Source organism: Wyeomyia smithii, chromosome 2, assembly GCF_029784165.1.
Source record: "Wyeomyia smithii strain HCP4-BCI-WySm-NY-G18 chromosome 2, ASM2978416v1, whole genome shotgun sequence".
Taxonomy (NCBI): Eukaryota; Metazoa; Arthropoda; class Insecta; order Diptera; family Culicidae; genus Wyeomyia; species Wyeomyia smithii.
Genome location: NC_073695.1, coordinates 227442380 through 227459172, shown reverse-complemented (window position 1 = coordinate 227459172; position 16793 = coordinate 227442380). Strand labels below are relative to the sequence as shown.

Sequence of the window (16793 nt, the reverse complement as noted above, 5' to 3'; positions counted from 1 at the left end):
GCGAAATGCGGGACGTCTGGTCACTTTAGCTATAACCCAACGAGCGGGAGCCCAACTTAAACGTAGCCCAACTAAACATAGCCCAACGAGCGAAATTTGACTGTATTTAAAAAATAAATATAAGTTTTCTGGTTACACTGTTCAGATCGAATATTGGCAAGTGGAAACTAACTCATGCTTTCCTTCGACACAAGTTCTCTAACTACAAGTGAAAAATAAAATTGCAATATTAATTAGTTAGAAAAAATCAGCGGTAGACTTCACTATCTTATTTTCGCTGACATATCTAACTTTTTATGTCATCAACTTCCTCATCAATTAATATGGAAGCGTGTCAATAATTTATACAAATAAGACGGGAGCTTCAGAGCCCATTGGGCCAGTGAATACAAATCTTGAAGATAAGTTGTTTAATTCATTTGTTTGCCAAAGCTCAGAATTTCTGCATTACCTGTATGTATTTGTTTGTAAAGTCATTTGATTCATGCTGCTCTAGAGAATGCGGATAGATACCAGAAAAACAACAAAAAGTCGGCACATCAAATTTTTATTGCTGGAAACCACCAAAATTTTGCTGATTTTTGGTTTGCTGTGCTTCCAGCAATCTGTTCAGCAAAATGAAATTTGCTAATTATTCAGTAATGCTCAATTGCTTAAAAGTGACAGGTCGTTTGCTGCATGTTCAGTAAAACAAAATACAACTTGCTGGTTGTCAGCTATGACGATTTGCTGTTCATTCAGCAAAGCATAAATCAATTTGCTGGTTAACCAGTTAGTTCAAGGGAACCATGTTTCCGTCAGGCACCAGAATCCATCCGCCCATCGGTTCATAGGCAAATTACTGTTGTGCTAGAGATGTATGATTATCATTTCAACTTATAAGTTCATCTAGCCCAACAAGGACTTAGCTATGGTCCCATATTCGCTATCAGGGGCTTAGCGATGATCCCGTACCAGCTGCACAGCGATTTGGCGCGTTTTACTAATGACAGCTTGACGTAAATTTTTTGCCATATCAATTCTTTTGCTGGATTCCAGCAAATATTCATTTACTGTTTTCTGTTCAGCAAATAGTCTGCTGTATTTTCGCGAATCACTGAATCGATTACTGGTTTTCAGTAAATGTAAGCATCAAAAATTCAAAAAATGATATCAGCTATTGTATCGATACTTCTGGTATCGATACTTTTTGACCGATATTTCGGGTATCTCGATACCTTTGGTTCTTCGGGTATCGATACTGAAGTATCGATACTCTCCGTCGTATCGCCCTCTCCCTACACTTTTTCTGTCACTGATGACACCCGAAAAAAGCAGAGTGTGCTGTAGGAAGTTCAACACATTCACACGTATGTGTCAAAACTGGTTTGTTTTGGTTTTCATTCCACGTGGTAAAGTGTCAGTTAAATTTTTTCTCAGCACATTTGCGAGATGGACATATGAAATGGAAACGAGACAAAATGACGAATGCGATTATGACCAAAACAAAACGAATTGACAGCTATCCCATTATTACGCATACCAATGCAATGACACTGAAAATGTTTTATTTGAAGCTGCAAAGTATAGCACGGAAAAAGTGTAGAACACCGCGAAAACGAAAACGATCCGTTTAAGTTATTAATTTATAAGTGAATTAAGTGGCCAAACTTGTTAAAAAGTGTCAAGTTGTGATCTGTGATGCTTTGTCTAAGTGAGAAAAGTGAAGGTTTTGTGAAAAACACAGTGTTCTTTGCGTGAAAATAATATTTTTTCCTCGAATTGCAATTGAAAATTGTAAGGCCAGCTAAGTTGCGTGAGTGTGAGTGCCTACTTTGTGCGTCGCGCTAACTAGCGGTTCGTTATCAACATGCGAAAATGGAATGCATGGCGGTGTGCCAAGTATGATGACAGTTCTACAAGGTATGCTACATTTTTGTCTATCCACGCACCCAAACAAATCTCGTTATGAAAAAACTCGCGTTTTGTATGGAATTCAGAACATTTTTGGAAATTTCTCGTTTTATGTTGTTTTATATCTAATTTTTTTGGTTGGAGAGTGAATCTCCAGTTGAAACACACTAGAAATTGATATTAATTTAGATTTAGTGTGAAAAATTGCGACAATATGTCGAAATAAAATATATAAAAATGCTATATTTCTAATAGTTGGAGCATAATCTTAGTCATTGTCATAGCTCATGACTTTTGTTACTGTATGAAACAAAAGCGACTCTATTTAGAAGCGCTATTAGAGTACAAGAAAAAAACGAAAAGTGCAAAAAGGTTACCGGCAAATTGATGAAAAACAGCATATTTCACCTAAACCGCAGCATGTTTATGTATGCCCCACAAATAAAACATGTTTCAACATCATTTCTATAACTTTTCAGGAAAGTATGTTTTATAAGTTTAGTTTAAAATGCAAAATCATTTCAAATTTCATACAAAATTGGAAAAAGTTCATAACGATCACTAATACTAATGCATCGACGTGAATAGCATACCTTGTAGAACTGTCATCATACTTGGGGCGGTGTGAGCGAAGAGAACAATAATATCTGGCGAGAGAGCGAAGAGAGTAGTGCTGCGCTGTGCTTGTCGGCGTTTGTTTCGCTGGCATAGGCATAACCAAAATAAAACAGATGAGTATAAGTTTTTGTATCAAACATTTCAAAAATGCATAGGCTCTATGTGTAGTGGTTTTTAGCGGGTTTAGGACTTTGCCAGAAGTGTAAATGTGTCATCTGTTGGGTGCACAAAGTGTGGTAGCTTTTCGGTTGCGGGTAGATTTTTTTTTTCATATTTACAAACCAGATTGTGCGGTGCACTCTCACAGGTCAAAATTGGCAGTTTTACAATATAGTTCCAAAATTTATCATTCGAGCATGACAATGCGGCATGCGATTGATGCATCGTCTACAATTGTGAGCCCTGGCAGGGCGGTGACATTTTATTCAGTTCTATGTTCTTGTTTTATGATTTTCCTAGCTTTTGGACAAATGTTGATATACATAAGTAACTTTTATTTAATTATGTTGAAATCGTTTTGGGCGTGAAAATAGTTCACGACAACTGAACTTTGATTGCAATTATTTTTGCATTTCAATTATAAACTTGGAACTCTGCTTTGTTTAATATGCTTATGTGACGTCACACCCGCGCAGAAAATACCTTATGCTCCGTCACGAGCCTTATAATTAAAGTTTAATTTTGTTCCTAGGAGGGCATAGCCTTCTGCTATGCTTTAGTCAGGCGAAACATTTGGTTCCCTTGACAGAGGACCGCGAACGTCTCTGTCAACACTCTATGTATCAACAGATTATGCCACAGGTGGCAAAGAACTTCGCGCAGCCTTCTGCTGTGCTACAGGCAAACAAACTCGAATAAAAATAAACAAGTTTTGTGTTATAAACAAAACAGAAGTCGCCGGTTCAACGGTGTTGATGCTCTCGCATGCGTTCTATCGTACATGCGGTACTAGATTATAGGTTAAGAGATTAGTAAGGTAAACAGAGAGTGGAGAAAGTCTCTCTCTCTGAGTTACCGGTAGGGTATATTTAAGTAGTGATGTACGAAAATAAAGTTAGTTAGTCCACCGTTATCTTGTGTATTAATTCCGCGCCAAAAGCGCGTACAGGGATATCTAGTAGAAGAATTCCCTGGTAGGTTATATCCAGGATATGGGTATAACCTACACATCTGGTGACAGCGCGTGGTCTTTTCCGCGCCATTGAATCTTTTCTTTAATCGGACGTATCTCGGAAGTCAGACGCGGTCGTAAACTCGGTCGTAGTAATCACGCTAAGGGAGCAAAAAGAAAAAGTAGTGGTTTAAATATCTGTGGTTCAGTGAAAAATGAAATAGTTTTTCGGAGTTTTAATCCAAGTAGTGCTCGCGGAGGAAAAAGAGTGTGTTATTTAAAAAAAAAAAAAAAAAAAAAAGGAAAAAAAAAAGAGAACTGAAGAAAAAGTACTTAACGATTTATCGAGGTCAGCAGCTTGGAAAGTAGTGCTGCTAGTGAAAGAGAAAAAAAAAAGAGAAACGAAAATCGAGAAAAGACGTTGACAAAAAGTGTTCTCTTTTCTCGCTTTTTGCATGGAAGTGAACTGAGTTGGTGGCAAACCCAAGCGAGTGACATTCGTATGCGGGGAAAAGGTGCTGTGTTTTGCTGCTGAAGACGACTTGTAAAGTGCGATCGTTTTTTTCATGTAAGTGTCAGTTTCGACGTTGGCAGATATTCGATATAGTGAACTGTCGTATTAAGAAGGTGCCGAAGTTACGTAGTGGAAATTGAAGTCAACAACGATGACCGGCCCTGTGTCAAGGATACTCGGGTGAGTGAGTCATTTCCTTTTTTATTATGCGGCATATTGCAAAAGCAGAATAGGTGTTAGACGGTTATGACCATAAATGTCAAGATTAAAAGAGCTTAAGGATTATGTCTACCAGGAGTACCATAATCTGAGCAATAACATAAACAGGCCGAGAACGCGGGCGGCAGTCGCTAATAGAAGAAAATTAGTAAGCGACGCCTTAAACGACTTTTCGGAAATTTTAAAAGAGTATGAAAATTCGAATTTAACGCCAGAACATTGGAATAGATTAACAGATCAGTACACACTCGTTCAATCGAAAGTGTGTCTGGCATTGAAAATCTTAAATAACTCGGCGATTGTTCCTGAGCCAAACAGAATTAGAAGATTATCAGAAAATTGTCTTGAGTTTGAGACATCAGATCTTGCAGAAGATCAGTTGGCGAACTTAGAGCGATCGGTGATTTTTGAAGATCCCCGCTTTCATCGACCCTTGTAGAAACTCAGGAATCAAGGGGTGAGAAGCACACAGTGAATTAACATCTATTGAATCTTTTTTTTAAAACTGATAGAACAAAAAATTACCAAATATAAAACCATTTAGGAGCTATTGACGATAGAAGAGAACGATGGAGAGATACACATTAGGAGACATAAATGACCTTGGAGACTACATTAGGCGAACTACAATCGTAACAATTCTTCAGTGGTTCGTAATAATAACGATTTACAGGTTATCACATCTACTTGGGTCGAGAGGCCAATTTGTATAAACAATCAATTCGCGCCGCTGCTGCGCGGTTGATTTTATTTCTGAAACGGCAAGCAATAAAACTCTCGGCACGACAAGTGCACGCAAGCGATTTTCGTTCATTTGCCCAACAAAATAATTAAAGTGGCAGAGCGGGAAGCACCGCGGTAACACCGCTAGCAAATCGAATTTAAGAACGCAAACAGATACTCGCAAAGTTGCGCACATGGAAATCACCTTAATTATTTTAAGAGAGAATTTTAGCACACGGGTGGCTACGCTATCGTTAGCAAATATAAAAAGGGTAAAGTCGCATTTCATTAATGTCCAATAAAGAGCGTGAGAGCGGTAACTACGAATTGCGCGCTCACACGTTGCATACAAAAGTTAGTCAGTTGTACTAATTGTCGGGTACGCTGTCTCTGTTTATGAATTTTGCAGTGTTATTGCGATTAGCTGTGCCAGCCACGGCCAAGGTCGTATTTTGTAAGCATCAATTTTAATGGCCAATGGTAAGATCGTTTTGCTACCATACATGGCTTACCAGTAGCGGTGAATTGCTAAGAGGGTAAAAAAAATGGATACATCTATAAGCGCAACGCGCGCAGCGATGGTGACATATCCACCGGAAGAGTAAATAGTAACTGACGGCAGAGATATATAATGTTGGAAGTTTACGTTAAAATATTATTTCATGAATAAGGAATGGCACCTTACGCCATCTAATGTAACCATTAACAATCTTTGATTAATTTAATTACACTAAATAGAAATGATTTTTTTTAAATAATCATTTAATTACTATGAAAACCTAAAGTTATTTATTTAATTAATGAAGATAAACGTTGAACCGTTGACACTAAATGGTTCGAAACTTGGTGTTCAGATTTTTTGATGGCGCGACGAAGAAATTAGAGTCGGTCACGCTACGTTATCACATCTGGTCAACAGAATCGTTAGTGACACCTAGAAAAAAAAGAAGAAGGCTACATAAGCCTTATATAGTCTTATAGTATTTAGTCCGCAGTACCTTTTATTGTTTTTATGAAATATATATAAAATTTTATATTTATAATGGAGTACACGTTCCCAAAAGCAGATGCCATGCAGTGCATCCCAGAATTTGATGGATCGCTAGACGAACTAGAAGCGTTCGTTTATCATATCGAGCATTTTGCTCGGGAGATACCAGAAGGAGTATCACACGCTCCACTGGTTTACATCATTCTATTAAAACTAAAAGGCAGAGCTGCTGCAGCAATACATAGAATTAACGCAAATGCTTGGCCACAGGTTAAGCAGAATTTATTAAAGGAATTTGGGGATATTATACGCATCGAGGCAGTTATAAATCAAGTAGAAACATTGAAACAGGAAGCGAATGAGACCTTTCCTGATTATAAAAAGAGGATATTGAAAATTAAGGAGCAAATCGACTCCTACGAAACTAATTGTACGAAGTCATGCATGATAGTTAGTCTTCGATTACACTTTATGGCGGGTTTGTGTGACACCGCATTGAAAGAAGCTGCTCAAGGTAAACGAGCATTTAAGTTAGAAGAGCTGCTAGACGACTTAGAGGATTACTACCATGAGCGTAATCATATCTCGGAAATAGAAAATAGAATTCAGGGCCTAGAATTGGTCGAAAGACAGCGCGATGCACTTAGACAATTTAATAGTAGCAGAAATATTTTTACAATTAATCACAAAGACGCTGATTATAGCAACAGCCGTCTTGGAAGAAATGAATATTATAATTACAAAAATAGAGATAGAATAATTTACACGCAAAACATTTATGACAATATATGTAGATCCAGCGACGGTAATCGATACAATTACAGTTATCGCACAGCGCGATCATACCGACGGAGCCAAGGGAACTACGCCCATGGTTGGAAATATAATTATTATGGTCAAAATGGACCAACTGATAGGAGGTACAGGAATTCGTATACCCGGATGCCTCAGAAAATGCTTATGGTAGCCAACATTAATGAAAGAAGTAATAATTCGCAAAAAGAAGGTATTTTGGATCCTGTTGCACAGGAATATTTTAACGAGGATTTAGCAGAAATTTGCGAAGATGTTGACTGGCGGAGATGTACCGATGAGCCCAGCAATATAGAAATAGCCGATTGGAGGACCGCATGCAATCACATAAGAGACAACAGTGCTTGTGTGGCTAAGCGAGTATATTACGATGTCAGAGGGCACTTAATGTTAACCCTACTGGCTAAGCAGAATGTCAAATTTACGTTGAACCTGATCTTAGATACAGGTGCATGTGCGAATATAATTAATGCACGCATTGTGAATCTTTTGAATGTACCGGTAAATACACAGGATGTAACCACTTTTGGAGGTATCGGCCAAGACATTGTGCGAACCTCAGGTACAATTATGTTGGATTTAATAGTCGGAGACTTTTTGATCCCAACGCAATTTCATATATTAGAAAATTTGCCAAGCGACGGATTAATCGGAGCAGAATTCTTAAAGAAGCATACGCTTCAAATAGGAAATAATTTTGATTACATAGTGTTCAAAAAACACGGAAACAGAAGTCCGGACGACTTGAGTCCGTGGAGTATGCCCAAAGACGAAGTCCTTAGTCGACATGTTTATGTGGCAGCCAGAAATAGAGTTATGGTGCAGAACGAGTTGCGAGATACTAGCAACACAGCCCGCAATGAGGCTGACGTAGACAAAAACGAAATAAATAGAGAGCACCAAACATATCGAAATGAAGAGCCGAAGAACAATTTTCTTGACTCGAAGAATACTATAATGACCGAGTTAGATCTTAACTCTAGGCTAGATTATGACCTATTAGAACATAAACTAACACCAGAGTCAAAAGGAAATGCAAGAATTGAAAAACTACGGCAAGTGCTGAACTTGGCGCACTTGCCTGATAGAGAATTCAGGACAGTGAAGAATATAGTTGAAAGCTATGCAGATATTTTCTTTTTCGAAGGCGACAGGTTAACCACTACTGACGCCGCCGTACACACGATAGAAACTTCATCGGAGGTGCCTATCAATAAGCGGCAATATAGATTTCCGGAGGCCACGAAACGGCACATTAATAAGGAAATCGATGAAATGAGGGCGCAGGGTATTATTAGACCCAGCACTAGTCCCTGGAATGCACCGGTGTTAGGTGTACCAAAAAAGCCGGATGCTGACGGAAATAAAAGATACAGAATTGTGGTAGACTTTAGATCATTGAACGAAGTTACCAAGCCGTTTGTATACCCAATACCTCTTATAAATGAGATATTGGATAATGTTGGAGGAGCAAAATATTTCTCCTCAATTGATTTAAAATCGGGGTTCTATCAAGTCCCGATAGACCGCCGAGATGCGGCTAAGACGGCGTTTTCCACTCCCAAAGGCCACTTCGAATTTACACGGATGCCGATGGGGCTGAAGAACAGCCCCTCAACATTCCAAAAACTTATGAATACTGTTCTCTTAGAGATAGGGGACGTGAAAGCTTTTGTCTACCTCGATGATATTATAGTTTTCGGTGACACTATCACTGACCATAATGATAGTTTGCGAAAAGTATTACAAGCTTTGCGTAAACATAACTTAAAAATAGAACCGTCTAAGTGTCAGTTTTTGAAAAAGGAACTGGAGTATTTGGGTCATGTCGTTAATGGAGAAGGCATAAAACCCACCAATGCAAATATTAGGGCCATTCAGAGCCTTAAACCACCCACAAACGTGAAAGGTATAAGATCATTTCTGGGAACAGTAAATTTTTACGGGAAGTTTATCCCCAACATCGCGGAGAAGCGCAAGCCGCTGAATGATTTGTTGAAGAAAGACGCTAAATTTGTGTGGGGAAAAGAATGTCAGGAAGCGTTCGAATTCCTTAGAAACGCGCTGATTACAGAGCCAGTTTTAGTCCGGCCAGATTATCAAGACACTTTCGTTATTACGACAGACGCTAGCAATTATGCTATTGGAGTCGTCCTGTCGAATGAAAAATCCATGCACCGGCCGATCGCGTTCGCGAGTCGTGCACTTGTAGGTGCAGAGACCAGATATCATATCATAGAAAAGGAACTTTTGGCGATTGTATGGGCCATAGAATATTTCAAACATTACATTTTTGGTCAAAGGTTTATCGTTTACACAGACCACAGACCACTTATAGCGATTTGGAGGCTCAAAGAGACATCTCCAACGCTGACAAGATTGAGACTAAAGTTGCAGGGTTTGGAATGCAGCATCAGGTATAAACAAGGTAGCGAAAATATAGTCGCCGATTTTTTGTCACGTTTATCAGATGGGACGTGTCAGGGGCAGGAAAGTTCACCCCACAGGCAGATAGCCATGATTACGCGCCAGCAGAAACGCCTGCTAGAGCAGCAGAAGAACGCTTCGGATGATTTGAACGGCACAATACAAGATTTGAGTGCAATAGACATTGCGGACATCGCTGAGGACGAGGATGAGCAACAACTCGTCAACATTTCATATGATGACTTTTCACAGGCATTATCAAATGACATGATACCAAGTGAGACGGTGGAAGTCTCGAAGAGAATATTGGACGAGAGGAATATCGAAGCTCGTCTTGTCATTTTGAACAGTCGGACGGCGTACAGAGAACTTCAGACACTGTATCAGCTGTCACAAGGATTGAAAGACTACGTAGAGGATGGTGTACTCAAATTTAAAGACAAGAAGGTGGGCGGTTTCATAGTAGACGGCAGCGAAAGTTCATTAATCGATTGCCGGAAATTTTTTTCACAATTTTTAGATAGCTTCAATAAGAGCCCCACGGCAGTAAAGGGAGCCGGGGTCATTCACCTAATATCATTCAGAAAAATCAAGCAACAGGAAGTTCTGCAAATGATTCAGTTCCTAGCGGGTAAGCTAGAAAAACAAATAGTATTATATAATGCCAATAGCGAGCGTACAGTAATTGCGCCAGATCAAGTGGAAACAATTTTAAAGGAGTTTCACGATGCACCCTTAGGAGGGCACGTAGGAGCGCGACGAATGCGCCAGAGAATTGGCACACTTTTTACATGGGCTACGATGAAACGGGATATCGAGAACTACGTTCGGCAGTGTGATTCCTGCCAAAAGAACAAAATTGGAAGATCAAACAAGATACCGATGCAGATCACCACAACCGCATCGGAGCCATTTGGAAAATTATACATGGATATAGTAGTATTACCCGAATCCGACTTAGGAAATCGTTATGGTCTGGTCATGCAGGACGACCTAACTAGATATTTAACTGTCGCACCTATGGAAAACCAAGAAAGCCAGACGGTAGCGAGGACTTTTGTAGAGAATTATATTTGCAAATTTGGCGTACCGTTGGAGTTAGTTACAGATAACGGTGCGAATTTTGTAAGCACACTCATGAAAGATGTGTGCAAAATTTTGAAAATTAAGAAAATAACGACGAGTCCGTACCACCCACAAGCAAATTTGGTGGAAAGATCTAATCGGGAGTTAAAAACTTACCTAAGGCAATTTATTGGCGGAAAACCGCACACGTGGGATAACTTACTCCCATTTTTTACGTTTCAGTATAATACTTCAGTAAACTCATCAACGGGGTACACCCCTTTCGAATTGTTGTATGGACGTACAGCACGCATTCCCACCTCCATTTACAAGCGGAATGGAGTGGACAATTTGACATATGAAACATATACACAAGAGATGAAAAAAATATTTTTTGACCTCCACGCGAACGCACAAGCCAACCTGAAAAGGAGTAAAGAGAACCGCAAACAAATTTACGACAGATCATCTAATGATTACAAACCCATGTGGGGTGAACAAGTATTAGTGAAGGCCGTAGCGACTGGTGCAGGCCAAAAGCTTCAGAACATATGGAGAGGACCATATGAAGTAGTGGACATTCCAAGCGAAATGACCACAGTAATTAGAAACGGAAATCGTTTAGAAAAAGTTCATAATAACCGGCTTAAGCGTTATTATGACTGAATATATGAACTTAAACTATGCTTTCAAGGTTAACGGACAGAATATATTTAATGAAATACGATATTGGAGGGCATGAGTTATAATAGCAAGCACCTAAAACTGTATGAAAAAGTAAGGTGGAAGTAAAATATAGGCGTGAAAAAATACGAAAAGTCGCCGAGAAAGATGAATGATTTTATTGAAGAAGCAGAACCAAACGAAAAAAATATACTGAAGTTAAGGCGTGAAGAAATAGAAAAAGTCGCCGAAAATATCAAGAGCCTTTCAATGACAGGAATCAAAAGGCGTAACAAGGTTTAAAAAAGGAATGACGTGAATAAATACGAAAAGTCGCCGATAGAGATATACAGCCTTTGAGGATACCGGTCAAATGGCATAACACAATTGAAAAAATTAAAATACGAATGGAGGCGTGAGGGACGAGTAACCCAGCCGATAACAGTTAAATAAATAAAAAACTTGGGGAATTTGAATGACTAGAATGACCTGGAATGTGGTGATGAAAAATTAAAGAGTTAATAGAAATTGAAACAGCATTTGTTTGTGTTTTGTAAAATGCAAATGTAAACATGGGAAAATTATATAGTGAACAAAGACCTCATGAAAACGAGGTTTGATTAATTTAAAATAGCTAATGGCCCAATAAGAAATAGAAGAAGAAAATCGATTGATGATGTATTGGGAAATTTTGTGTGATGGAGATAACTTAAATGACGGAAAACAATAGAACTAGGAGAGACTTTGGACAAGAAGGCAAAACCTACCGAACAAGGAGACTGCTGACTTTAGGAGATTCAGACTATTCTAATTTTAGTTAAGGACGAGCGAATGTAGACAACGGGGTGGTTACCCAGAATGATTGGCGGGAGTGCAAATTGGGTGAAAGAAAAACAAGGGAATAACCGGTCCAGGATGACTGAGTGTGCGAGTTTTCGTTTATTTCCTAACCTTCTTATCTTTCAGGAATCTCTAAAGCGGGCGGTCGCACCTTCGGACGGAAGGGGGAGAGGTATTATGCAGGCAACTGCATACTAAGGTGAAGTGTAAGTAAAGTAAGTATGACAGTATGACAGTAGCAAGAGACGAATCGAAACTAAATGATTACAGATTCAAAAGAGATGCAAAAGATTAAAGAATAAAGCAGATGAGAAAGTGACGGGACATTTTTAGTGCAAATAGAAGGTGATATGAGGTGTTGAGAACACGCCAGTTATTAGACGAACATTGTAAATCAAGACAGAAGAAAACGATAAATATTTAATCAACGCGGTTTGTACAATGAAAAGATTTATTTATGAATCAGACAGGAAATACTTGACAAAGGACAAGAAAAGATTGAACCAATGCGGTTTGTTCGATGAAAACATGATGAAACAAAAACAGAGAGATGAAAAAATAATACATTGTGCGGAAACAGATTTATTTTATTGAAAACTGTTATTAGAAGAAGGAGGAAAATATTTGGAAAGAACGCAAAATGAAGAAAATATGTAACCAAAGCAAAGCTACTTGATAAAATTGAAGAAAGTTATTTGAAGAACATAAGCACATTTGATGAGAAAAAAGCTAATAATGAGCCACAAGACAAGTTAAACTGATATTTTAACGCGGAATAAAGAATAAGAAAGCCTAATACAGATAAACGGAATTGATACGTGACGCAATGATTTGTAATGTCAAACAAAGAAAAAAAACATCGAATACCAAAGTTAGAGAATGTATGATAAAAAAAAAGTAAACAATGCACATTTGAAATGTTATGTTTGTAAAATTGAATACTAATAGAGATGAACAACTTAGTAGGGGAAGAGAAACCAGATTATGTCATCCGAAAAGAAGAATAATACGGGCCTAGATTATAAGCAGAAGCGTAGGGTAGAAAATAGAATGTAAGAAGCCCGTACGCGAGTGAACAGTAGTTTTAAACAGCAAGTGGAAAAAGTAACGAAACCAAAAAAGAATTGATAAAATAATGGCAAAAAATAATGCACCACTTGCTAAGTAGGGCAACTAGCATCTAAGAATTGACAACGAGACGAGTTCCTGATCATCGAAGACGACCGAGGTGATTACAACGGATGTCGAGATGGGGCATACCATGATGCCCAGTACAGCGCGAAAAAGAAAGCAGACGGTTGCGAGGGGAGTTGAACGGCGGGTGTCTATGGTCGAGATGGAGGTAAAGCCAAACTGTATTACCAAGAGGAGACGAGCAGTATCCAGTTTTTGAAGAGGCCAGATGTGCAACAGAATTCAGTTGCGAGGGGAGTTGAACGGCGGGTGTCTATGGTCGAGATGGAGGTAAAGCCAAACTGTATTACCAAGAGGAGACGAGCAGTATCCAGTTTTTGAAGAGGCCAGATGTGCAACAGAATTCAATCAATGCGGCTCATGGTCGAGCCAGAATCGAGACTTCAGCGCGAAGAAGAATACAGCAAACTACACAGCAAAGGGCGTAATAATTTGTTTCAAATATATATTACTCATTGAGTTATTGACTTCTACAAATGAGGATTCGAGGTCAAAGCCAAACAAGCAAAATGACGCTATAAAATTTTGCTCGTGTTTAATCAACTATGGTCTTTACGCACTACGCTATGAAAATGTGCACACATGCTAGCAGGTAATTGGACACCCCGCGCAGGCAGTTAAAGATAATAAACCAAGTGACTGCATTATGCAACAGAGCCAGTGGCAATCGCAAACCTTTTCGCCACACGGCGCGTAACAATACTATCAGCCAAACAAAAATACAGCCGATCTATGTCAAAGGGACACGGCTAACCCAACATTAAAGTTCAACAACACATTCTGAACAATCGTAAAACAACCAGCTGAACTGCAGCCTTAAATTAAAGTGCAATGATAACCATTGAACTATTGCAAATAACCCGATGAAGCCTTAAAGATGAGTTCGCGAGGATTACATCACAAACAACCGATGAGAACCTCTACTGCCAGACGCACCCTCCCGTTTCAAACCCCCTGTAACCCGTCGCTTGAATCCGACAGCCAAGCAGCGGATATCTACAAGGCGCAGCGCACCAGGCGAGCGAACATTTGTCAATTTGTTATGAAGAAAATCCATGTCTGAAAACGTTAATTTATGTAGAAATGATATGTATCACTATTGTAATTAATTGAATTTTACGTGCAAAGGAAAGAAGGAATATCATGAAAACGAATATGTATATAGTAGCATAAAAACGCGAAAAATAATTGTTATGAAAAACACACCTATCGGCCGTCAGAACGGACCATGTGACCATCATCTCTTCTAGATAATGGCCAACTAGGCGGGGTGGCAGATGTGACGTCACACCCGCGCAGAAAATACCTTATGCTCCGTCACGAGCCTTATAATTAAAGTTTAATTTTGTTCCTAGGAGGGCATAGCCTTCTGCTATGCTTTAGTCAGGCGAAACATTTGGTTCCCTTGACAGAGGACCGCGAACGTCTCTGTCAACACTCTATGTATCAACAGATTATGCCACAGGTGGCAAAGAACTTCGCTACAGGCAAACAAACTCGAATAAAAATAAACAAGTTTTGTGTTATAAACAAAACAGAAGTCGCCGGTTCAACGGTGTTGATGCTCTCGCATGCGTTCTATCGTACATGCGGTACTAGATTATAGGTTAAGAGATTAGTAAGGTAAACAGAGAGTGGAGAAAGTCTCTCTCTCTGAGTTACCGGTAGGGTATATTTAAGTAGTGATGTACGAAAATAAAGTTAGTTAGTCCACCGTTATCTTGTGTATTAATTCCGCGCCAAAAGCGCGTACAGGGATATCTAGTAGAAGAATTCCCTGGTAGGTTATAACCTACACACTTATTTGCATTTTTTCAAGTTTTTGGGCTATGAATGCATGGAACTTTGTCAGTTTTTATACTCAGTAGGTGTCTTTGGTGCGAAACGTCGTGTCGCGTATGCGTCGGTAGGAGAAAATGGAGCGGTCGTGCATAATGCCCCGGTGAAACGCATCATCGGCCCGGGTGAGTTTTGTTTATCTAGAGGTTTCCGGAGTGTAGTGGGCACGCTATTGTTTACTTCGGGAAGGCCAGCTCAGTTTCGCGCACGTTATTTTGACAGCGCTCAGTGTAACTATCTTAATACAGCGGTTTCGGAGTTCAATGACCATTAAATCGTATAATGCTCGGGTGTGCCTTGTAGGTTTTTTTACTCGCTCTAACGGTTCTTTGAGCTGGTACCAGTAGTTTGCGTTCGGTGTGCGGTGCGTTTTACGAAATTCATTCGTTTCGAGGTAAATTTTAATAGTTCACGGGATGAAACGCGAAGTTTGGTGTGATACAGACTGTTAACGATTGGTTGCCGATGATACCTAGAAACTTCGATTCTCCTGCGATCGATACAGCCGACACAGCGATCGTGATGCGGTTCTATTTATATCGTCTTCTGCTGGCCGGTTGCGCAGAGACCGAGAAATATCCATATCGGGCGCGAATTTGTGTAGAAAAGATCGCACCATCAACCTCGATGGATCCAGATCAATTCTTTTCCGCTAACACTAATTCCTTCCTTTGATACTTGTGGATGATGCAGAGGATTCCTCGGTCTCTAGTAGCAACAAGTATCAAACTAACACTCCCGATACCCCTTCCTCTATTTATCTGCATTGGGCGTGGCCAGCTACGTTATTGACCAGTGAAAAGAAAAATCACCAGGAATTGTACACTGAAAATGGCTTGCTACTCCTAGGCACCATTTTGACGGTTCTTTGTGCAATTTCAGCTGGTTCTGGTCAATCGCGGGCAACACACGGGCGATCAAATATGCTATGCTATGCTAATTAGGTGCGTATGACTTAGGGGCCATCCACATACTACATGGACAGCTTGGTGGGGGGGAAAAAGAAAAAAAAAGAATTTTTATGGGCATTTGTCCACGGGGGGGGGGGGGTAATAATCGTTAAAAATCTGTCCACGTGGTATGTGGATGGCCCCTTGAGCCGTTTCCAAAGCGATTTGAAAGTGATTTCGCTGGCTCAGAGAAATTTTTCTTTTACCCGAAGACCCGGAAACTACCTCGCAGGCCCGGAGAAATTCGCGTTCACCCGGAGACCCTAAGATCACTTCCCAAACCCGGAGACTTCGGGTGAGACCCGGAGAGGTGGCAACCCTAGGAGCAACCCCAATGACAAACTGAAACTTAGATTAACAAGTAACAACTAAATTAAACAGACAAGATTCACAACTCATTCAAAGTTATTTCTAATTAAACATGTTGTTCGTATATAAATAGGCTGACCAGATTTTCTCGGGATAAAAACGGGACAAATGGGTTCAAAAGACGGGACACATGATATAATTGATTTTTGAAAAATTTCACCAACCGAAGCATGCAAACAATTATTCATTGTTTTGATGAACCTACACGATCCTGTACAATACTTAGCGTTTGATAAAATTTAGCGTAGAAAAGTGTAAAATTTTTTTTGAGAGTTTCTGAAATTTGTCACATGGATGATCGAGAATTTGACTAACAATGAATCGCGACTTTTTTGTCAGTTCACGATAGGAGATATCCTTTCCCACCCCTTTGGCATCACGCCATGTTTCAAGGGCTCACATCTCAACATATGTGAAAATAAGATAGCATATCACCGCTTCTTTTCATACATCTTCATCTTACTGCAGACAGCGGGCACAAATTAATTTGAGCCCAGGACATGATTCATTGTCATTCACTGTTACTCGGTATAGAGATATCAAGAGCTTGTCTTTTCCCGTGGT

General features: G+C 39.6%; 1 protein-coding gene across 1 annotated transcript in view; it reads left to right on the top strand.

Moving 5' to 3' along the window:
* Window positions 1–12861: 12861 nt before the first annotated feature.
* Window positions 12862–16793, top strand: part of LOC129720449 (coiled-coil domain-containing protein 22 homolog) — a 6321-nt gene continuing 2389 nt past the window's right edge. The window contains exon 1 of the mRNA XM_055671934.1: window positions 12862–12915. Coding sequence (XP_055527909.1) covers window positions 12862–12915 — 54 coding nt within the window. The remainder of the gene's footprint in view (window positions 12916–16793) is intronic.